This window comes from Gigantopelta aegis, chromosome 4, assembly GCF_016097555.1.
Source record: "Gigantopelta aegis isolate Gae_Host chromosome 4, Gae_host_genome, whole genome shotgun sequence".
In the NCBI taxonomy this organism is placed as follows: domain Eukaryota; kingdom Metazoa; phylum Mollusca; class Gastropoda; order Neomphalida; family Peltospiridae; genus Gigantopelta; species Gigantopelta aegis.
Window position 1 is genome coordinate 86816873 of NC_054702.1, and position 24067 is coordinate 86840939.

The 24067-nt window shown below is 38.7% G+C and overlaps 1 protein-coding gene across 1 annotated transcript; it reads right to left on the reverse strand.

Moving 5' to 3' along the window:
- Nucleotides 1-654: 654 nt before the first annotated feature.
- Nucleotides 655-15673, reverse strand: LOC121370044 (countin-1-like). The gene is made up of 4 exons (XM_041495142.1): nucleotides 15658-15673; nucleotides 12240-12375; nucleotides 11568-11680; nucleotides 655-758 (listed from the first exon to the last, which is right to left on the reverse strand). The coding sequence occupies exons 1-4, from the start codon at nucleotides 15671-15673 to the stop codon at nucleotides 655-657; spliced, it is 369 nt and encodes a 122-aa protein (XP_041351076.1).
- Nucleotides 15674-24067: the final 8394 nt, after the last annotated feature.

A 24067-nucleotide genomic window follows, 5' to 3' on the forward strand; every position in this document is an offset into this window, starting at 1 on the left:
CTTACCCGTGGCGTATTCCATAGTCCACGGGCGTGTCTAGCCTAATTTCAGCGATTGCTGAATGGCTGAAGGAAGTCACGCCCACAGATCACATACAGTTCAGCAGGAAGTAAACTAGAGCATTGTTTTAAAACGTAACACTGTCTCACTGATATTACTAGTGAAATAACAACATAAAACTGTAAAAGTAAAATAGAATGCATTTCTTCAACAGCAAAAATAAAATAAAAATATAGAATATATATAAATTAAAAAAAATAAAGAAAAAGGGATCTTTTATATGCACCATCCCACACAGGGTAGTACATACCACGGCATTTGATATACCAGTCGTGGTGAACTGGCTGGATCGAGAAATAGCCCAATGGGCCCACTGACGGGGATCGATCCCAAACCGACCGCGCATCAAGCGAGCGCTTTGCCACTGAGCTACGACACACCACTGGAGGTAATAACTGTTGTTTCAGGTGCGGTTCTAGACACATCACTGGGGGTTGTTGGTTTTTCACATGAAGATACTGATTGTGGTTTACTTTCAACTTTACGTTTCTTTGGTGGATCCAGTTTATTAGAAATGTCCGCCAACATCATCCATCACTCGAGCTTCGTCTAGTAGCCTAATACGAGCGTGTAGTTTCCTTTCTTCCACGTTTGTCACGGGAATTTCTCGGGGTGGTAGTTGTCCGATTTCTCGGCGTCCAGCATAAATCTAAAGGAGTAGGCGCCTGGTTTTGCGGCTTCGTTGAAAAGTCGTATGTCTGTAAACACAGACATTTAAGTCATTGGAATTTTTTTACAAATATATTTGATATGGAATTGTTCGCATCAAGCGAACGCTTAACCACTGGGCAACGTCCTTGAATATCAAATGCAGTGGATGTATTATCACATCTGTTGGAAAAAGCCATATAAAAGATCCCTTTCTGCTTTTGAAAAAATGTAGCGGGTTTCCTCTAATCAAAATTTAACTAGTCAATAAAGTGGCAGTGTATACTAACATATTACGAGCGTGTAGTTTCCTTTCTTCCACGTTTCGCACGGGAATTTCTCGGGGTGGCAGTCGTCTGATTTCTTGGCGTCCAGCATAAATCTAAAGGAGTAGGCGCCTGATTTTGTGGCTTCGTTGAAAAGTCGTATGTTTGTAAACATTTATACACAGACATTTGGAAAAATTTTAAAAATATATTTGATATGGAATTGTTTTAATAAGATAAATAAATATTTTAGCAAATATTTTGAATGTTATATTTCTCAGTGTATCAATGAGTTTGAATTAGGTTATACAAATTGTATACGACGAAAGTATGCTCTATACCATCCACATCAAGTTTGATCGTTATTCGTCAATAGTTTAAAGGGACTGTCCTGCGTTTACAACCATTGTAAAATATTTCCGACTAATAGAACCTTTTCGATGACGTAACATACAAATTAAATACATTTTCTTATTTAAAATATCAGTGTCTGTATTTACAAGGTGTTTGTTATTGTCCTAATCCTTGTAGTAGCCCAAACCGGATTTTACCTCCAAATAATTTCGTACGTACGAAAAAATATATATCACGAATTAAAGTTAAAAAAAAGAGTGCAACAAACATTAGTATACGACCGCAAACACATTCTATATACAGACACTGGTATTCTAAACAAGAAAATGTATTTAGTATGAAATAGTAGTCGCTCATAAGGCTCTGTTATCGCAAACACCTGACAATGACTGCAAACTCAGGACAGTCCCTTTAAAGGCTACCTTTCCTAATAGACCTCTTTCACATTCCACTGCGCATGTGCCCGTTGTGGGGTAACTCGAGGACGCAAACCGCGAACTCACGCGAGATCTCGCAAAAATAGACCTGTGGACAAGTTGGGGGGCATAGACAATGGGAGGCCACCCAATAGGAATGTTAATATCTCCATGATTAATTATTCTATCAGTAGGGAACCCGAAAATTCTGTCGACATCCAACAAGACTTATTGGAGAAAATTGTGAATTATTGCTTATTACGAAATAAAAAATATTTGGTTGTCTTCGCCCGACAAACCATCGGTTCGGATTCGTACGTAATAAATATCGGATATGGGTTGAAATAATATTAATGTGTGCGCGCGTGTATATATATACAGATATTTATTGTATTTAACATGATTTAAATATTTATAAAGCATTATACAGATAAATACATTCAGGATTCTTGTCGGGATTTCTTTTTACCAAGTTATTTAAAATTTTGTTCGGTATTTGGAATAAAATTAAATGATACATATAAAAATTGAGCTATGGTATATAAAACATTAGAATCAAGCCCGTAGGAACGATATCTGGAGTTGGGGAGGAGAGGGGGCATAATCTGTAGAGGAGGAACACAGTCTAGTTGGTGGGGGGAGGGCAAAAGCCATATTTTAAACCGGGTTTATAAAAGTGGGGCTATAGTCCCTCCTCCGACTTCTCGGTTGCTACCGACCTTAGAATGGTCAGAAATGTAACTGTATTACATATACAGCTATTTAAATTCGAAGCAAGATTATTTGACCTAAGAAAGATGTAAGTTTTATTTATAACAGATTAGACTAGCCGACAGCTCGATAATATAGCTACAAACTCAGGATGGTCTCTTTATTATAAACTCATGAGGGTTTATTATGCGTAGTCATAACGTACTTTGTTTGAATGTTTGAAGCAAACATATTAAGTACCATGACAGGCCCGTAGCCGGGGGGGAGGGGGGGGGGGGATCGGGAGTTGAGAGTTCAGAATTGAGAGTTCCGCTCAAATGAAAAAGAAAATCGGATTTTACATATAAAAGTCCTTGTCCCCAAATGACCAGGATAACGTAGCAAGAACGTCTGTCTGAGGTTCCATTTGCTGAAGGTTCGATCCTCCTCAGTGGGCCCGTATGATTATTTCCCGTCCCAACCAATGACCCATCAAAGGACGTCGTGTATGCTATCCTGTTTGTATGAGAAGTATGCCATGTATCATTTATTATAAATACATTGGTACGACAAAAACAAACGTTTTTTTTGTCATGGCTCTTAATGTAACTTGTTAACGTATATTTCGCAACAAAAGTTCGTGTATAATTCTCGAGTGTATCCGGCGTCATATCAATGTTTGGCAAGGGGTTATATATATTTATATGTGTGTGTGTGTATAAATCTCGGGACCCCCCCCCCCCCCCACCCTCCGGTCTACGGCTCCGCGCCTTTGGCACTCGCGTTTGATGAGTTCCGTTTACATGCAATTTCGACCACCCCCCCCCCCCTCCCCACCCCACCTAGACCTACACATATGTATACACACACACACACACACACACAGACACGCACGCCCGCATGCATGTATCTATGCATGTATTGATGAATATCTATATATTGTATGTATGTCATACATGGATATTAACGCACTGGCGCAGGGGATAATTAAATCCTTTCTAGACTCACAAATTGTCCCATGCCGTTGCTGGGTGTCACGGGGATCCTATAATACCCGTAACTGAATGAAACACGATTATCAAAATATCTCTCCTAACTGTATATCTATTAGATCTCTCTGTAACAGGCAGTTATACCCGCTGGCTCGTCTAGGTATGATCAGAGATAAGATCTTATATAAAGTATATATTATTATAGCACGTTTAGTTTACTAGAAAACACAACAAAAACACAATACACTTTGGAATCTGTATTAACCTACGCTGACAAATGTACTGCCGCAGTAGTTAATTAACAACAACAAATAATAACAACTCAGAACTGATCACTTAATTAGTTAATCTCTAGGTGTCTAGTTTACACAATATGCTAATCACTTCACCGTGACACAACACCCACACGTGTGATAATTGAGAAACGCTTCCAGGAGAACTTAATTAATAAAGGAATTACAACTCTATTCCTAACTGGTTAATTTTTAATTAACCCTTACTACTCATTCAGTAATGTGTGACAATTGAGAAACGCTTCCAGGGGAACTTAATTAATAAAGGAATTACAACTCTATTCCTAACTGGTTAATTTTTAATTAACCCTTAACTACTCATTCAGTAACCTTGTAACACAGAATTAATACTGGTACCTATCACAATAAAGACAATAACCTACAGTTTACCTAGGTCCTCTAGGATGACTGGATAATCTTTATATATACTACTCAAAAGAATTTAAGGGTCAGACGATATTTTCGACATTATTTTCTGAATGTCAATTATATTAGCTAGACCATAATGTCACGCATGGTATTGTTCCATTTTGACGAAAGTGGGTCTAAGCAACCCATAAATGAATTAAAATCCCCTGTATTGACACTGTCGACTAGTTCTAATGGCGAAAACATGCTTACATTTGCACGTAAATTAGGGCGAAAGCGAAAGGTCTGCTAAGTGCCCATAACTTGCTTTTTCACAAAGCGCTTCATTTGCACGCTTTGCACGTGTATTCCATGTTCCCAATGCTGAATTTACCGTATAATTTGAGCTTGCGTTCGTGTACGGTGCACACTCCAAATTCGACAATGGTACACTTCAACTGACTATCGAAGATCGAGGAAGGGCTATTGCTTGGCTACGGGATGGCAATAGCAAAGAAATGTTGCTCTGAGACTTGGTGTCAGTCAGAGTGTCGTTGGCCGACTGTGGCAACGGTACCAAGCAACGAATTCTGTTCGAAATCGTCCACGTTCGGGAAGACCCCGAAGCACTACAAATAGAGAGGACCGCTACATCACCAATATGGCTCACCGTCAACGCACAACCACTGCACGCCGATTATGTGACAATCTGCGGACTGCGACTGGAACTCGAGTGTCTGATCAAACCATACGCAATCGTCTGAGAGCCAATAATCTACGCTGCCGTCGCCAGGCTGTTCGACCACCACTCCTACCACGTCACAGAACGGCCAGACGTCACTGATGCACGCTTCATCTGTGGTGGCAACGTGTTCAGTGGGGTCGAGTGATGTTCACTAGTGAGTCCAGGTTTAGTCTCCACTTCAACGACGGTCGGGTTCGTGTCTACAGACGTCCTGGGGAGCGCTTCGCTGACGTTAACGTTAGACAACGTCACCGGTTCGGTGGTGGCAGCGTCATGGTGTGGGGCGGCATCTCTATCCATCACAGGACCCCCCTCTATGTGGTGGATGGCAATCTGAATGGAATCCGCTATCTGAATGAGATTATCCGGCCGTTGGTTCTCCCAGGCCTTCAGCAGATTGGCGGCGGGGCAGTTCTGCAGGATGACAATGCCAGACCCCACCGCGCCAGGGTGGTAACGGACTTTCTCAGACAACAAGGTATCGCCAGGATATATTGGCCAGCATATTCGCCTGACTTGGCCCCAATAGAGAACGCCTGGGACGAATTAGGCAGGAGAGTTCGGGATAACCATGCCCCTCCGGCCAACCTTCATGATCTGGGTCAACTTCTTATGGCAGAGTGGCAGGCCATTCGTCAGATGACCGGCAGCACCGTCTAAATAATATTGGTATAATACAGTATTAAAATATTTAAAGTCACATCAATCACATCAAGGTTATACACAGAGCAGAAAATATATAATTACTAGTCCGGACGGACAGCGATCCCCTGGAGCCTTCCTTATGTTTCTCCCCGATATCTCTAAAACCCTAGCTATTTATTATAAAAGCCCAGACTGGTCCGGAGACAGGACGCGGAACCGAATCTTATGATTTGTATATTTCCACAGTAACCAAGTGGTATTTTTTTCTCAGATGGTCAGACTTAATGACGCCTAGTCGCCAAAATCACGGTTGTAAAAACCGCACTCGCGGAGGTATTACGTAACTACTGGCCACCTGGGCTTAAGTGCATATTGGAACTGCACACGGCCCTCTAAAACAATTAGTATCGCCACAGGCGAAAACAAAATTAAGAGCATGTTCCGTCACACACCCCCACCTCAAAAAGGATATTTCCTCTACTCTAGGAATAGGGAAATATACTACATTAAAACAAAACGTGCGTTAACCGACGCATCCGGACATTTATAACACATGTAATAATAAGGTGACTACCAGTAATCACACTGAGTCTCTGAGTCCCTGGTATACAAATAAAATATATAAAAACAAAACAGAAATCAAGAATGTCAACACATTATCATAACGTTCAACATCGGGACAGGGCATCAGCGATTACATTAGAAGTGCCCTTGATATGTTCAATGGTAATTGGGAATTCCTGCAGAAGAAGACTCCATCTCAAAACTCTCTGGTTGGAGGCTTTCATTCTGTGAATGAAAGTGAGCGGATTATGATCAGTAAAGACCACCACTTGATGCAATGCCGACTTCACGTAGATCTGAAAATGCTTCAGAGCTTGTACCATGGCCAAAGCTTCCTTCTCTATAGTGGAATAGTTCACCTGGTGTTTGTCAATCTTTTTGGAGAAGAAACTTACAGGATGGTCCAGTCCATTTTCGTCTTCCTGGAACAGCACAGCTCCAGCTCCCACGTCACTGGCTTCCACAGCTAGCTTGAAAAGCATTCGGTAGTCTGGCGCTGCCATCACGGGAGATGAGTAGCGCATCTGCTTGAGACGGTTGAATGACTTCTCGCATTCACCTGACCACTGGGACTTCGTTTCCTTCTTTTTCCGTGTCGCACGTTTTCCAGGTTTTCTCCGATAGGCATGCTGTCGAATCGGTGTAGCGTTGGGTTCCAAGCGCACATCCTGGCTTAAGGTATTGGTAACCGTTGGAAGGTCCTGACAAATGGAAACATTGTCTTGTATCAGCGTAGTCAACTTTTCTCGCTGGGGGTTCAAGTCTGCTAGAATCTGGCTGTTGGTTAATTTGATCTATGCAGCCTTGACGTCATCACAGGAAATTGAGTGTCTCTCAATTTGGAACGGTAACTCTGGAACTATCGGCAGTCTGTCAAAATAACCTTTTAGCAAATTGATGTGACAATACCTACTTTTCCTAACCCTATCAGGAGTGTTTATCACATACCCTGTCTCATTAACCCGTTTGTGCACAACATAGGGCCCGAAATACCTGTTCTGCAATGAACCCCGTTTGATGGGAAGGTACTGCCGCACCTTATCCCCTGGTTTAAATTTCTGACTCCTAGCCTTCCTATCAAACACTGATTTTATTTTGCTCTGAGCATGGCTCAGTTGCTTCCTATCCATTCTATCTCTAACTCTCTTATTCATTAATACAGTTAACAAGGTAGTGCGAGCTGCCAACAAATTTGGAACAGCCCCCTGCTCTAGAACTAACTCTTGTCTATTACAAGGTAAGGCCCCTCTATCAAACACAACTGGTTCATTTACCCTCTGCGGGAGGTCAACAGGTTCCACCACATTTAGTTCGTCAGTTGACTTATCTACCAATTTACTGATAACCTCATCCACTCCAATTTCATGGCTCACACACGTATCAGACAAATCACAAATATCCTCTGGGTATCGTGTTACCCTACTGGCCATAGCCCTAGTCATTACACACGCAGGATATCTAATCTCATCAACCTCACTCTCTCCTATTAGTAAAGGGCTGTCTTTAATTAACAATTGGTCACATTTCGGCTGACAACACTGACTAGTCAAATCATTACCCAACAAAACTCCTATGTTTTCAACAGGCAAGTCCTTTACAACACCCATAATGACTGGTCCCGTCACAAACTTCGAACACAAGAAAACGTTATGTAACCGGACAACCATTTTTTCTCCAGTAACCGAGGTTAAGGCCAAACTACGTCCTGTATCTGAATTCTCAATACCAGCTAAACACTCCGACGTGATCAGCGACTGACTACACCCGGTATCTCGATAGATTCATATTGCCTTCGGACTCAATTCTTGTTTCACATCACAAACCATACCAGTGGACACATACGGGTTTACTTTCTCTGCCATGGGACTAACCATTAACTATCTCGCTAACGGAGCTGACCTCACTAAACCGACCACTTGCGCATTATCGCGTTTCCTTTTAAAACAGTCCCCGACAAGATGGTTATCCTTTTTACAGTAACTGCAATGTGGACGAAAAGTTCGTGCATTGGCTGATAATGCAGGCTTATCCTTACTTTGCCCACCAGGTGCATTCCTTGCCTGACTAGCTGACCAACTAGATGTCTCTCCCCGATAGTTACTTTCCCGGGAAAAACCTGGCTGAAACTTCTTCTTATCACCCTGTTGTATAGAGCTACCCTGTACTGCCTGAGCTTTGTGTATTAACACGTAGTCATCTGCCACTATGCCTGCCTCCTCTATCTTTTTGACATCACGATCCTCTAAATGAATACGTAAGCTAACTGGTAATCCATTTTTAATGTCTTGTAAGATCAACAACTCCCGTAACTCGGTATATGACTCTACCTGATGAGAAATCACCCATTTATCAAACATCCCTGCCTTCTTAGCCACAAACTCACTATAAGACTGACCCTGCGTTTTTCTCAACTCGCTATACCGTAAACGATAATCCTCAGGTCGTAATTCATACGCCCTCAACACTGCCGCCTTAACTAGGTCGTACTGACTTGCTCGCTCATCACTCATTGAATTATAAGCTACACTAGCCTTCCCCTTAAACTTAGACACGGCTAACAATGTCCACTTAGACTGCGGCCAATATAGCTACTTAGCGGCCCATTCAAAAAGTTGGAAAAACATATCTACCTCCTGGTCATCAAATACAGGCACTGATCTATAAGCCTCCGACATGTTAAACCCATTTCCTACTTCTCGTCTGACTTCTTCAGTATTCAACTTTAACTCATGTTCCACTTTTAATTTTTCTAACTGGAATTCTCTATCCCTCTCTTCTTTCTCTCTATCCCCATCTTCTCTCTCTCTCTCTCTCTCTCTCTCTCTCTCTCTCTCTCTCTCTCTCTCTCTCTCTCTCTTCTCTATCCCTCTCTTCTCTCTCTCTCTCTCTCTCTCTCTCTCTCTCTCTCTCTCTCTCTCTCTCTCTCTCTCTATCCCTCTCTTCTCTTTTTCTCTCTCTCTCTATCTAATGCACGTTCTTCTCTTTCGTACTCAAGCTTTTTAAAAGCTAACTGTTGTTCCATACTCAAGTTACTTATCTCTATCCCTGGAACAATCTCACTTTCTTCCATAACTGGCCTATCACCAAAAACTTCTTGGATAATAATTGTCTTTATATCACCTAAGGTTTTAGCTGATGTTAAATCAATTTCTCGCTCACTTGCGATTTCAACTAACTCGGCCTTACGTGCTCGCTTAATCTCCACTACACTGAGCGTAGGCCTATCCAGCAAATTCTTATCCATGTTTAGATATGACGCACTTATTATTAATTAATTTTCTAGTGAACACGTTGCTACTTCTGGTTAATTTGTAAAAATAATTTATAAAGCTCCCATTTACAAACAATACTTTTTTAAATATGCATGTCCCGTTTCAGATCCCGGACGAGCCCCCAATTTTCACTCCTGTCACGGGGATCCTATAATACCCGTAACTGAATGAAACACGATTATCAAAATATCTCTCCTAACTGTATATCTATTAGATCTCTCTGTAACAGGCAGTTATACCCGCTGGCTCGTCTAGGTATGATCAGATATAAGATCTTATATAAAGTATATATTATTATAGCACGTTTAGTTTACTAGAAAACACAACAAAAACACAATACACTTTGGAATCTGTATTAACCTACGCTGACAAATGTACTGCCGCAGTAGTTAATTAACAACAACAAATAATAACAACCCAGAACTGATCACTTAATTAGTTAATCTCTAGGTGTCTAGTTTACACAATATGCTAATCACTTCACCGTGACACAACACCCACACGTGTGATAACTGAGAAACGCTTCCAGGAGAACTTAATTAATAAAGGAATTACAACTCTATTCCTAACTGGTTAATTTTCAATTAACCCTTACTACTCATTCAGTAATGTGTGATAATTGAGAAACGCTTCCAGAAACTTACAGGATGGTCCAGTCCATTTTCGTCTTCCTGGAACAGCACAGCTCCAGCTCCCACGCCACTGGCATCCACAGCTAGCTTGAAAAGCATTCGGTAGTCTGGCGCTGCCATCACGGGAGACGAGTAGCGCATCTGCTTGAGACGGATGAATGACTTCTCGCATTCACCTGACCACTGGGACTTCGTTTCCTTCTTTTTCCGTGTCGCACGTTTTCCAGGTTTTCTCCGATAGGCATGCTGTCGAATCGGTGTAGCGTTGGGTTCCAAGCGCACATCATGACTCGTAGACAGGACCCGGAACCGAATCTTATGATTTGTATATTTCCACAGTAACCAAGCGGTATTTTTTTCTCAGATGGTCAGACTTATTGACGCCTAAACGCCAAAATCACGATTGTAAAAACCGCACTCGCGGAGGTATTACGTAACTACTGGCCACCTGGGCTTAAGTGCATATTGGAACTTCACACGGCCATCTAAAACAATTAATATCGCCACAGGCGAAAACAAAATTCAGAGCATGTCCCGTCACACTGGGACTCGAACCTGTGGCACCGAATCGCCCACACATTTCTAGACTAACCACGATGCGATCTGAACTATCCAGTCATCCATAAAAAGGATGCTCTTTAGCTGAACCACATGCATGGGGCCTACAATCTACGCGGTCGATCCCGATTACGTGCATGGAAAGTGGGAAGACCTGGGACTGGTTAGTATGTATTGATGTATGAATATCTATATATTGTATGTATGTCGAGGTTGACTGTATGTATGTATGTATATTTGTGTACACACACACACACACACACACACACACACACATCTTTGAAGCAGATACAACATTATCATGTATTGGAACCTGTGGCTTTCTGACTTAACAAGTGGTAATTTGTCCACTGTATTAATGTGAACTTCTAACTGCCCAGTTCCAGTCCCATTTCGAGTAACGTAACTGAAGTCGATCCCCCTTTCACCTACCAAACAAAAACCAGATAGTCATTTGATACATTTACAGTCCAGAAACTGGATGGATTGTTTGTGTGTGTGTGTGTGTGTGTGTGTGTGTGTGTGTGTGTGTGTGTGTGAGTGCGAGTGTGTGTGTGTGAGTGTGTGTGTGTGTGTTTAAATTAATTTCTTCAAAATTTCTTTGGGTTACGAACAGTCGTAATAAGGCAAGAAATAACGAATTTCATTACTAAAAACATAGGTGTCGGAAGATGACAGCAACTTGGGGTGGGGGGGGGGGGGCTATTTACTAATTTGAATTTCATCTGTGGGAGGAGATAGTTTATTACCTAAGTGTTATCTTTGCTAATGTCTTATTATGTTTTATCACAGATGACTTCTAATGATTGTTTCAATAAAAATTGACCCGTGATACACATAAAAACACGATGGTTTTTATTTTATTATTTTATTTTATTAATTTTTGTTTTCTGAATTTATGAAAAAAAAAACTACCGAAATGCACATACGACTGAGTTTCGTTAATCAGTGGTTCGTAACCATACTTGTTGTTTGATGAATATCCCTTACACCAGAAGACGCTGCATATTTAAATGATACCAAAAATATCTGCTGGTCCTTAATTCATTTCGTTGAATATAGTTTAATGATTTCTATATCTCACCCGGTGGGCTGGACACTGGACTGATGGTGAGTTCAGTGATGCGGGCATGTACTCCATCAAAGACCGGACATCCCTTGACGAGCTCGCAGAAATAGATATCGTCCAGGTCCTCCCTAAAATTACAACAATATCATTTATTTTAACTTCAAAGTTTCTCTACTGAAACCGGCTTATGAAAAACATACCTCAACTTTTCGTCAGCAAAATATTTAAATCCTCTAGGGGAAAACCCAACTAAATGACAAATATTGGTAATCAATAAAAAGCGTGTATTCCGTATTATTTATGATTATAGCCAAACTGACAAAACCGTTATTGTATTTCGACACTTTATACCTTATGTGACACCATGCACTCATGAACTACTGTGAAATCAATTGTGACTGCAACAGTTCGTATAAAATGTGCCTACTCGTGTAAGAACCATAGCTCACCTTTTATGTAACTGTTAATTGGCTTATTGTTATAGTATCTAGGAAGATTTAGTTCACTGCCATATGATGCCATAAGTTTATTTTTACAACGAAGAATACTACCTGTGGAAATGGCTATGGGGGGCAACTGTTTCATTGATATTCCTACCCCTCCCCATCTTCCCGCCAACAACACTGATAACTTTGTGATTAAATTATGATAGGTAAATATACAGTCACCGTGATTGTAAAGTCTCACTTCTGTAAGATTTTGGCAAATTCTTTTGCGCCTTCGATGTCACAGAAGAAATTGCAAAGCGCTCCTAGAACCTGACTTCCCGTTTTCGAGGCAAGTATATCACATAAGACTCCACACGAGTCAAACACACCTATATCTGAAAAACATCAACTGTATGTATACACTATTGCCACACGAGTCCACCACACCTATATCTGAAAAAATATCAATTGTGTGTATACACTGTTACACGACCATGGTAGTAGTAGTAAACATCAGTGATATATATATATATATATATATATATATATATATATATATATATATATATATATACTCGGTCAAAAAAGAAATGCATAGGTGAAATATTCATGGAATTATCTCTTTAATACAAAGTGGCATAATTTCGTTATTTATGATCGTATCACAGTCAAATTTGACATGAGTATGTGACAGTGTTATGGACTGACGGCAGTGGAGGCGTTTTCGTCACCAAACAGCGTTGCACGAGGGCGCTGAAATCAGTACATTGTGTGGCCACCAGCAGCAGTAATCGCTGCTCGATATCTCCTTTACATAGACTGAATGAGTCTCTGAATCCGGGCGCGTGGAATCCTAGCCCATTCTTCCTGCAGTGCATGTGGCAGCTGCGGAAGCGTCTGAGGCTCCGGGTCACGCTGGCGTACACGTCTGTCCAGTTTGTCCCATAGATGTTCAATGGGATTGAGATCTGGCGATCTTGATGGCCGTGGCAGCACATTAATGTTCTCATTCTGTAGGAAATCCATTGCTACACGTACCGTATGCGGCCTGGCATTGTCCTGCTGAAAGAGTTCTCTCTGTCGATCCCAAAAGGGAAGCATGTGACGGCGAAGAATTTCATTCCGGTAGCGTACAGCTGTCAGGTTGCCTTGTATGAACACAAGTTCACTTCTGCCGGTGTATGAGATGGCTCCCCACATCATGACACTCCCTCCACCGAATCTGTCAACTTGGGCGACGCAGTTGTTGGCAACACGTTCATTGCGTCGTCTGTAAACACGTTGTTGTCCATCACGTAGCTGTAGAAGGAAACGTGAGTCGTCGCTGAACCATACTCACCGCCAGTTTCCCAAGTTCCAACCCTGTACATTCGTGCACCAGCGAACACGTAAATGTCGATGTTGACGTCGCAGGATGGGGCCAACATATGGTCTCCTAGCCCGTAAACCAGCTTCTCGAAGTCGGTTCCGAATGGTTTGTGCAGACACCCTTCTCAGACCAGATATGCGTCCAGCAATGTTCGTTGCTGTGGCAGTTCGGTGACGCAAGTGTAGAACCCGGATGTAGCGATCTTGTGCTGTAGTTGTTATGCGAGGTCTTTCACTTCTGGGCCGGTCTTCAGCTGATTGAAACTGTTGGTACTGAGTTTCACGTGCATTGGCCACAATTTGACCATTTCACACCGATTTCCTGCAATTGTCCCACAACGTGCGTTAAATTTGTTTTAGGGTGCATTTGGGCATGCTGTCCCATTCCAAGAACATTAACAAACATGGTCATTCAGCAACACTGTAAAAAAACCCACGATATTTTGTAAAATCAAACACTGTTCTTCTTTCCCTAGCACCTATGCGTTTCTTTTTTGACAGTGTGAGTGTGTGTGTGTGTGTGTGTGTGTGTGTGTGTGTGTGTGTATATATATATATATATATATATATATATATATATATATATATATATGTAAGTATGTACGTATGTACTTATTTATTTATTTATTTATTATTTGTTTTAATTCAAATTTAACCATTTATTATCTTTAAATCGATTTGTGGTAACTAACGTGTAAACATCTTTGATGTACCAGAGCTCCCCTTAGCATGTTGAAATAGACCAACAAGTTTGCCTTTTGCATAGTCTCGCCCGATATTTTTAGAATTTGTATGCTCCCGAATAATGCTATAAAAGGCGAAGTGTAATTGATCGATATTTAAATTGTTATATATAGATGAAATGTCACCTGGACATGGAAGTCCACGCAATGCTGTTAGATCTACTGATAGACCAGTAGAGCTAATTTTAATCAGATTGTTAGGGTGTGGTGGGTGGGTTGGAATCTTGTTTTTTAGAACACACACAGGGCCTATTCTTAGTTATAGTAGGTTGCAATGTTTAACACCTTCGTAAACAATGTAATTTAATCTGCAATATAGTCTATAAAGCACATACTACATGTACTACCTCTGTGGGCCTTTGAGAATTAAAAATAAAATTGAAATAACCCATTTCATTTTTACATACCTCATCAAGACCATGTAAATGATGTTCTAAATTTAATACATGAATGAAAAATAAGTTACTCAATACAAGACATTCGTGGGCAATGCAGAAACGAAATGAACCAAGAGGGTTAATCCTGTAGTCCATTGAACTTAAGATGAGCACTCTATTATTTCAGTTACATCTCACCTAATGCTTAAAAACAGCAATATGAAAGACTTGTTTTGTGTATATACATTTTTTTCTCTTAACATTCCAGCTGATAAGCATGATGAGTATATCTAAGGATATAGAGAAAGTGAGAATCTCGGGCTTTAAGACTGTTGATGAGAAGACTGAAAGCAGCTCATCTGTAGAGTAATTCACAATGGTACAGTATCTCTGTTATGTTACAATGGTGAAGCATGTTTTTTCAGTATGTTGCATTGTAATGAAGTTGTATTGTTTGCAGTGATTTTAAGGCATAACATTTTAAGTCCTAGACTAAAAAAATCTACTTTTAGCCTATAGCTTGGATCTTTTTTCATAGAATTGGATTTAATAAAATGCTTATTATGAATTACACTACAATTAATCTGTAATAAAAATTACTACTGCTGATGAGTTATCTCCCTTGGATTACCGGTCTTTATGTAGAGTTATTTTTTTCACTCGTTAACATAATAAAAGAGAGAGCATTTAGTCACCGGTTTTTGTCACCACCAGTTTGCGATTTTGAGGAGAGCCTGAGGCTCGCAAAAATCATATAGGACTCTCTAGCTTGGCTAGCATATGAGCCCACATTGCTCGTAAAAATCATATAGGACTCCTCTAGCTTGGCTAGCATATGAGCCCACATAGCTCGTAAAAATCTTATAGGACTCTCTAGCTTGGCTAGCATATGAGCCCACATGGCTCGTAAAAATCATATAGGACTCCTCTAGCTTGGCTAGCATATGAGCCCACATGGCTCACAAAAATCATATAGGACTCTCTAGCTTGGCTAGCATATGAGCCCTTATGGCACTTACATTTTATAACTCTCTAGCATCAAATATGAGCACACTGACCACATGGCTATTTTATGAGTCAAATAATATAAAAATCATTCAGAAATACTCTCTAGTGATATATTCTAGCATATGAGCCCACATGGCTCATGAAAATATCTGGTGAGTGATAAATCACTAGAATCACTCACCGCATATGAGCCCCATGGCTCATAAAAATCTATATAGGACTCAGGGCTAGCTTGGCACTCGCATATGAGCCCACATTGCTCATAAAAAAAACACTCTGGCTGGGCTAGCATTCCCACATCTCATAAACTTGACGCGGTAAGATGGTTTCTTTCGATTGTGCACACTGCACGTGACACTTATAAATCAAAATAACACACAGAACACATTTATTTTTTCTGTCAGATAATATTCAAATCATTGAGAAATATTTATATTGTAGTATATTCATAAAAGATAAACAGTCCTTCATGTTTGAAAATATCAGGTGAGTGATAAATCACTGAATCATCTCGCTTCTAAAAACCTACATAAAAATTGTTTATTTTGTAAACAGTTTTGTTTTGAAGTTTTTGTTGTAAAACCCCATTCCCCTAGCATACGGTTTATAGGATAATTAAAACAAGACAGGTTTTTAAAAGAGCATTATTTTAAAATTAAGTCTCTATATTAATAGAATTTAGTAATGTCGCATTTGTGTTTTACTGATTGTGTAATTTTAATGGAGTTCGTTTTGTTTTTTCAGATAGTGTCTTTTGATGGAATGTTACAAACAGACAGAGTATCAACTAGAGTGGAGAGAGTACCTATATAGTTATGTGTAACCTGACGAACTTTTAATCATAAACATTGGACAGTATGTAAATTAACAGAACCTTGAAAAGGCTGAATTTAAATGTTTTATATAGAGGCTTTAAGATTTGGCATTACTATTTGTGTCCTAAACTAAATTTGGAGTATGATAGTGTGTGTGTGTGTGTGTGTGTGTGTGTGTGTGTGTGTGTGAGAGAGATTTGAATTTTCAAAGATGAAAAATAAACATTCTTTTTCTATGCACCCTGGTAGATTCTCTTCAAGAATTTTTTTTTTATTATTTCTCCTACAGGACATTGGTCTGTGTGGTAAACTGATAGACAGTGTTAAAGCTATTTATAAAACCTTTATGTCATGTATCAGAACAAATGATGGACTAATATGTTTTTTGAGTGCCCTGTCGGCCTTAGGCAGGGGTGTGTTTTAAGCCCGATACCGTTTTCTTTGTATATAAATGAACTTAGTGGTGAGATGGTCAAGTATTGTGAAAGAAGTATCCAGATGACACCAGATCTTACAGAAATTATGATGTTGTTATTTGCAGACGATATTGTTTTACTTTCAGATACACAAAGGGGGGGGGGGGCTACAAAAGCAACTAGATATATTGTATAATTATTGTCAAAAATGGAAGCTGATTGTAAATTTACAGAAAAAAAAGTAGTACTATTTCAAAGAGGGGGAAAACTTTGCTTTAATGAAAAATGGTATTATGGAAACTTTATACTAAATGTGGTTCCACAATATATCTATCTTGGGAAATGTTTCAGATCAAACAAGCTTAGCACAAGTAACTCGTCATTTAGCAGTCAAAGGTAAATAGGGTATTAATAGAGGTTTGTTAGAACAATTTCAAAGGGACAGGAACATCGGTTCCATTTCATATTTACTTTAAAACATTTGATACAGAGGTAGCCTATTTCATTGTATGGGTCGGCCATTTTGGTGTTTTCAACAGTTCGAAAGTATAGAAAGGGTACAATATATTAGTGGGGTTGGATTTTTTAATATGTAAGTAAATATGTACCAAATGTCAGGCACTAGGGGAATGTGGAAGATTTTTGAAACAACCAGTGGAGTCTCATTAGGTGTATACAGTATGGATAAAAAAAATGCAAATGCTGACTTTCAAATATCCTCATAAAGCTTACAACATGTTATATTCTTTAGATAATGTGAAGGAAGGCTATATGTAAAGAAACTGCTATCAAGAAAATTATGTTTTCTTTAGGTTTTATATATGTGTGGATATCTCAAGATGTTATTACTTTAGTCATTACTTTTAGCCACATTTTAAACAAAGAGTTAAAGATATTCAAACACAACACTGGATTACAAAAATTAATTCTAGTAGTAGGTATGATATATATTGTAAATATAACTTAAATGTTGAACCTGAATTCATATCTTCTCTCTTCTGCACTTGACTTTAAAAAGGATTTTGCACTGATTAGAAGGGACGAGTGGGTCTAGCGGTGGACGAAGCATACGGGTTTAAATAAAAGGGATAGGATTTGTAAATTATGTAATAAAAGAGAAGTAGAAAAGAGCATTCCATTTTATTATAAATTGTCCACTATATGAAACTTTAGTAATGAGCAATGTGTTTACCTAGATTGTTTTTGACAAATGGATTTGTATACTTTTTTGAATAGATGAAAATAATAAATATGTTAATAACGGATATGAGTATCAACTATAGTAGAGAGAGTACCTATATATTTGTGTGTAATATGAGAACTTGTACACCAAAAATAATTGGACAGTATGTAAATATTGAACCTTACTAAAAGGCTATATACAAATGTAATTGCAGTTAAATAATTGGCATTACTATTTGTGTCTAAACTGAATTGGAGAACAACAGGTGTGTGTAATGTCACCTTTTCAAAGATGAAAATGGGCTATCTTTTTCTATGCACGGAATAAAGAATTGAATTGAATTGAATTAGGGTTTTTTACAGAAATATATCCAATGAGCTGGCAGATCTAACTATTTTATCAGTACAAGACTTGAATGTCCAAGAATAGTTAAAATATCAGACCGTTACTCATATTGTTAGCGTTAGAGTTTGATTTAAGGTTAATTTGTGGGCTAGGCTGAGATTCCCTTTTTATACATGTATCGATATAATGGGGGTAACAGGCGGAAATCTTTCCACACAAATTACCACAAAAATATCTGGGGACAGAATCCCAAAACCTTCATAAAAGTCTTCACACCTATAGTCCGTCCCACAGAGAACGCCTTTTTTCATGCTATATAATTCACTACAAGTTATTTATTTCTGAGCTGATTGATTGCACACAAAAATAGTATTGTTTTGTTATTTTCAAAACACTTTTACTTTTCTTCTTATGTCAATCCAAACTGGAATTATTTACAAAAAAACACAACATTTTTATAGAATGCTGGGACGGTCTATACATTATCGGGTCATCACTAGTAAGGTATATATACTGAACAAAATAAGAAACTTCCGCTAACTTTGCTTGAACATGACTTGATGAAAACAAACCGGGGGAATAATTGTTATATATGCGTTTAAAGAGTGTTCCATGATGCATCGTTTGGTGCAAAAATCATGGCCATAGGTTAACAGAAACTGGGAGAAATTTTGACCAAGTGTGGTAGGGGTTAAAACAAACCCCACCCACTTAATAACGGGTATGACCACCTCTTGAATTGACCACTGCAGTGCATCGCAGGCGCACAGAATTGACTAAAGTGTTGATTTCTGCCTGTGGAATATTGTTCCATTCCTGAATGAGCGCTTGACGAAGTTCGTTGACGTTAGCGGGTGGGTTGGGACGACGCCTCAGTCGTCTGTCCAGACTATCCCAGACATACTCGATGGGGTTGAGATCAGGACTTTTAGCGGGCCAGTCTCTAGCTGTATGGGAGGTGGCATTATCATGCTGAAAAATCGAGATGTTGGCGTTGTTATGGAACAGAGGAATGACGTGATGAGCGAGAATGTCATCGCGGTAACGTTCAGCATTTAAATTGCCATCAATGACGACTAGTGGTGAACGATAACCATGGGCAATGGCTGCCCAGACCATGACACAACCCCCACCCCCGAAACGATCTCGTTCAAGAACACAACAGTCAGCATAGCGTTCATTTCTCCTACGGTAGACGCGCAACCTGCCATCACCACGTTGTAAAGAAAATCTGGATTCATCCGAAAAAAGAACGGTATTCCAGCGTCGCCGTATCCAACGAGTGTGTATACGTGCCCAATTAAGACGATTTAGACGATGACGTTGCGTTAAAACGCATCCGACGTAAGGACGTCGTGCATGTAAACTGTTCTCCCGCAGACGATTACGAACAGTTTGCCCACTGATTCGGTTATTATGAAGCCCAGGTGTGTTAGCAGCAGTAGCAGTGGCAGTTTGGAATCGATTGCGCAAATGCGTGTTCATGATATAGCGGTCTTGACCATGCGTTGTAACACGCGGACGTCCACGACGTGGCAAGTCGTTGGTGCTTCCTGTCGTTCGAAATCTTACGCGAAGATTGCGTATTGCTCGACTAGAACTCCCAACATGCCTTGCAACGTCTTCTGTCGACAGGCTAGCATCAAGCATGCCAGTCGCCCGTTCGCGTAAATAATTGGGTATTCTTGGCATACTAAAAATGCTACAATGTAAAAAACGTTAATATTTTTACAAATTTTAAAGCGTTTTCGTTCACTTGACAACAATGTCAGTAAGACAAGTAAAACAAATTGACCGAATACTACCCGGGACATGTCGAACCATGCATGCACGTGCAAATTGAATTTCACATTGTCGATGATTAACAGTGCAAAAATAATCGATAAAATTCATGAATCCTGATAATACAGCTCAAGGCTAATACTACCTATATAATTTCATTACACAATGAATTCTTTAACACAACAAATACTATATGTATAAATCGATAAATCGGAAGTTTCTTTTTTTGTTCAGTATATATTCAAAGATGGCAGATTATGAAGAAACCAAAAGTGACTGTTGCTGGTCACCCAGACTCATGTAGATAACTGAATTTGTTGAAAGTTGCATAATATAATTTGGGTGGTGTTTTATTTTTATTTTTTTATCAACCACCAAGAGCAGTCCTTGCCATGAGCTCAATCAAGTCGAGCTTAAGATCAATCTCATGAATTGGTGCTAGGCAAGCAGTCAGATGAACCTTCAAATAAAATGTATTAATATTATACTGAGAGGCAATCTCATTAATACATTGTATGTGGAGGTGAAGACTGAAGAGTGCTCACATACTTGTGAAACCCTTGTCATTGTCTATACCAATATGAAACACAATTGTATTTACTTAAAAATACTCAGTTTAAATGTTTGTGGCCTAAGAAACAAATTGGTTATACCTGACTTTCTAAATTTTGTCTCACAATATGATATTCTATGCTTTACTGAAAGTAAAACAGATGAAAGTGATTGCTTATCACAGTTAATCCCAGGTTACACTCTACATTTCAATAACAGAAAAGGTAAAAGATCATCTGGTGGTATTGTTATTGGTGTAAGAAATGAACTGACCAACCTAGTTAAAATAAATATAAAAAATAACTCACAGTATATTTCATGGTTTAGTATTTTAGACAAAGAGTGTATAGGTAATAGCGTAACTGCTGGTGTTGTGTATATTCCCCCATTTGGCTCACCATACTTAAAAGTTGATACTTTTGATATTGTTGAAAATGAAATTTCGCAAATGACAGAACCAGGAAAACCTCTGCTCCTAATAGGTGATTTTAATGCAAGAACTAGATGTTTGCCCAATTACACTACACTTGATGATCATAATACTATATATATTGATAATGTTGACATGGAAACCTTTTTAAATGATATAACAAAGCTTGATACTTTAAATGTACCCAGGGACAGAGCAAGCCAGGATAAGGGTAAGGTTAACAGCCATGGTCTCAAACTTCTTGATTTGTGCAAACATAATAATATATATATCCTCAATGGTAGATGCGGAAAAGATAAAAATATAGGCGCAGTCACCAGTAAAGATTGTAGTTTGATTGATTATGTTATTGGTACTCACCACATGTTTAAATCTGTCATTGACTTTGAAGTGTGTAATTTTGACCCACTCTTTTCAAATATCCACTGTGCAGTTGTACTTACCTGTAAGATTCAGACAGACCGTGACATACAAACTAAACAACGAATGTGTAAATGACAAGTTGAAGCCTATCTATAGACATATTCAAATCAGCTTGTCTGCAGGCAATCTGTTGGTGGGTGTGCCTGTAGGGCATGTTTGAGTGTAGGCACCCTATTTATTTTTAACAGGGCAAATTTCTGATCACGGTGAATGTTCCACATAATTTTCAAAAATATTTGAAAATAATTCTGGACTATATCACTGCTTTTACTTTAAAGCTGGGTTACTGGTGAATGTATTCCACCAAAAAATAATACATTTTTGGCATCTGACTAAGCATAGTCAGTCAATGAATTTGAAATGTCCTGAGTATTACAAACATAGTATATGAAAAAACTGCATGGCAATGTTCAAATTAACATCCAGACATATTTTGAACAGGTTTAAGACCAAATTATGAATGCTATTCATGCTAAATTACATGTTCATAACAACAAACCACAAAGCAATGCAATATATGTGGTATGGATATAGTACCGGGGGTATACTCACCAGCAAAAGTTACACAGTTCCCGATATACGTAATTCTCTATGTACATGTGTATATATACATACTGTACCTAAAACATTCTGATCCTTTTATTATTGTATTGTATTTAATATCTGAAGGCAGCATTACTTAAATATGGTGCAGTACATGCTGTCTAAACCATTTACATGGATATTTTGAATATTGTTTTATTACACACAAGTCTTACAAACATAAAAAGTGAATTTGCATACCATTCTAGGCAAGTCTGCATTACATATACAATTTATCTTTCTCACAACAGTTCATCTTACAATAGCTAGGTTTTTTGTTGCAGTTCTATTTATATTATGCTTAACTTATGTTTTGGTGTATATAATTGATATCTACATAGAATATTGTCATCAGGCAAATATCTAGCACTATAAAAATCTAACTTTCATTCCCAATTCTCAATCATTTTATGTGACCCAAATATGATATATGTGAAGTTTACAATTTTCTATTTCTACATCCTTCCTTTTATTCTATTAAGTAGATGTTAATAACAATTACAAAACAATATAATATGAGATATGAATAATTATATACTTCTCAAAATAAGTTACTAGTAAGCAATGCCAGAAATGTATTAATTTCTATGTATACACATACTTAGGATTGCCTGAAGCTTTTATTATTAAAAAAACAAATTGACCTGGCTTTTTTCTATAACATATTGAGGCTTCATTATTCAAATATGGTTAAGAATATGGAGTTTATATACTATGTTCACACATTTATGAAGATGTCCCTCTGTTCTTAGTACCAACCAATTATAAGTACCTTTCCTCGGCATGTGTGTTAAAACATTTACAATTCATTTATCTCACAGAAGCTTGTACTATTTTTAAAAACATATTTGTATTTAAATTGTGCTTAATTTATGCTTTGGTTTATATAATTGACATCAGATATAGTCATCAGGCATATATAGTACTTGACTTTCTTTCCTATTTCAGTCTTATCATCTGACTCAAATATAATGTCTATTATGTTCACAATATCTGTAATTTCTTATTTTGTCCTCTGGGCCTTTGCTCTTGTTCCTCCCTCAGTATGTCAACAGCTCTTGTTATCAGATAACAAACCATCCAATTCAGCTTCAGTGTTTCTTTGGACATTTCTCAGCTATTTCTATGTGGTTGAGGAATACCCTGGACTTTGTGATATGACTAATACCATATGAGACCATGGCAATTTGCTCTCTTCCAATTTGCTCTATTGGTACAGCATATTTTCAGGGAATATCTACTGGATGGAAGGTTTGCAACTAATCCACAGTAGCATAATAACAGCATTCGTGGTTTGGCACTAAATTTCTCATGTGAAAGGGGTTCTTCCAAGCCACACTTGATCTAAGGAATCCCTACAAAGGTCTTAAGAGACTGGAAGACCTTTTAAATGAAACAAAGAAAACTCTGCCCTCAGCTTCTTGGGAAGAGGGTTCTATTTGTGAGACAAAGTACATGTTTCAAACGCAAACCATGTCTGAGGGTGTTGTAAAGTGCACAAGAAGATGCAGAAACAAAGATTATACTTCAATGTCTGTACATTGCTGCCAGTTCACCATCCCAGATACGGACATTTGTATACACTCAATTAAGGATGCAGGGAAGACACCAACTAGCAATTCCAGCTGTGCTTGCCATTACTGGCTATGATACCAACAGTGCTTTTATGCAGAATGGAAAACTGGAGGTTTTGAATATTCTCAAGCAATGCCAAGACTTCCTTGAAATGTTGTTAGCTCATGGAAGTTCAGCAAAAATTGATGTTCATATATTTAAGAAGCAGATCATTTCATATACCTTCTCTATGGAAGTGCAGGTGCGAATAACATACAAAAAGATCATGACTTGAGAAATATTTGGAAATGTTTGTTGCCAAACCAAGGATGATAATATTGAACTACAGTAGAGTATAAATCAGCCTTCTCCACTCTACATGTATGCCTTCACTGAGAATGCTCTAAGAATGCACATAAAGAGAACAAATTGCCAAGTTGTCATTTGGTATCAGTCATGCCAGGCATACCAGGCTATTCCCCAACCAAATTGTCATATGGCTGAGAAAT

What these genes read in the sequence shown, in the direction of transcription:
- LOC121370044 (XM_041495142.1), bottom strand. An exon ending in TTTGCCAAAATCTTACAGAA is followed by an intron (nt 11,681 to 12,239) that starts GTGAGACTTTAC and finishes TTGTAATTTTAG; the next exon opens with GGAGGACCTGGACGATATCT. An exon ending in TCCAGTGTCCAGCCCACCGG is followed by an intron (nt 759 to 11,567) that starts GTGAGATATAGA and finishes CTGTGTTTACAG; the next exon opens with ACATACGACTTTTCAACGAA.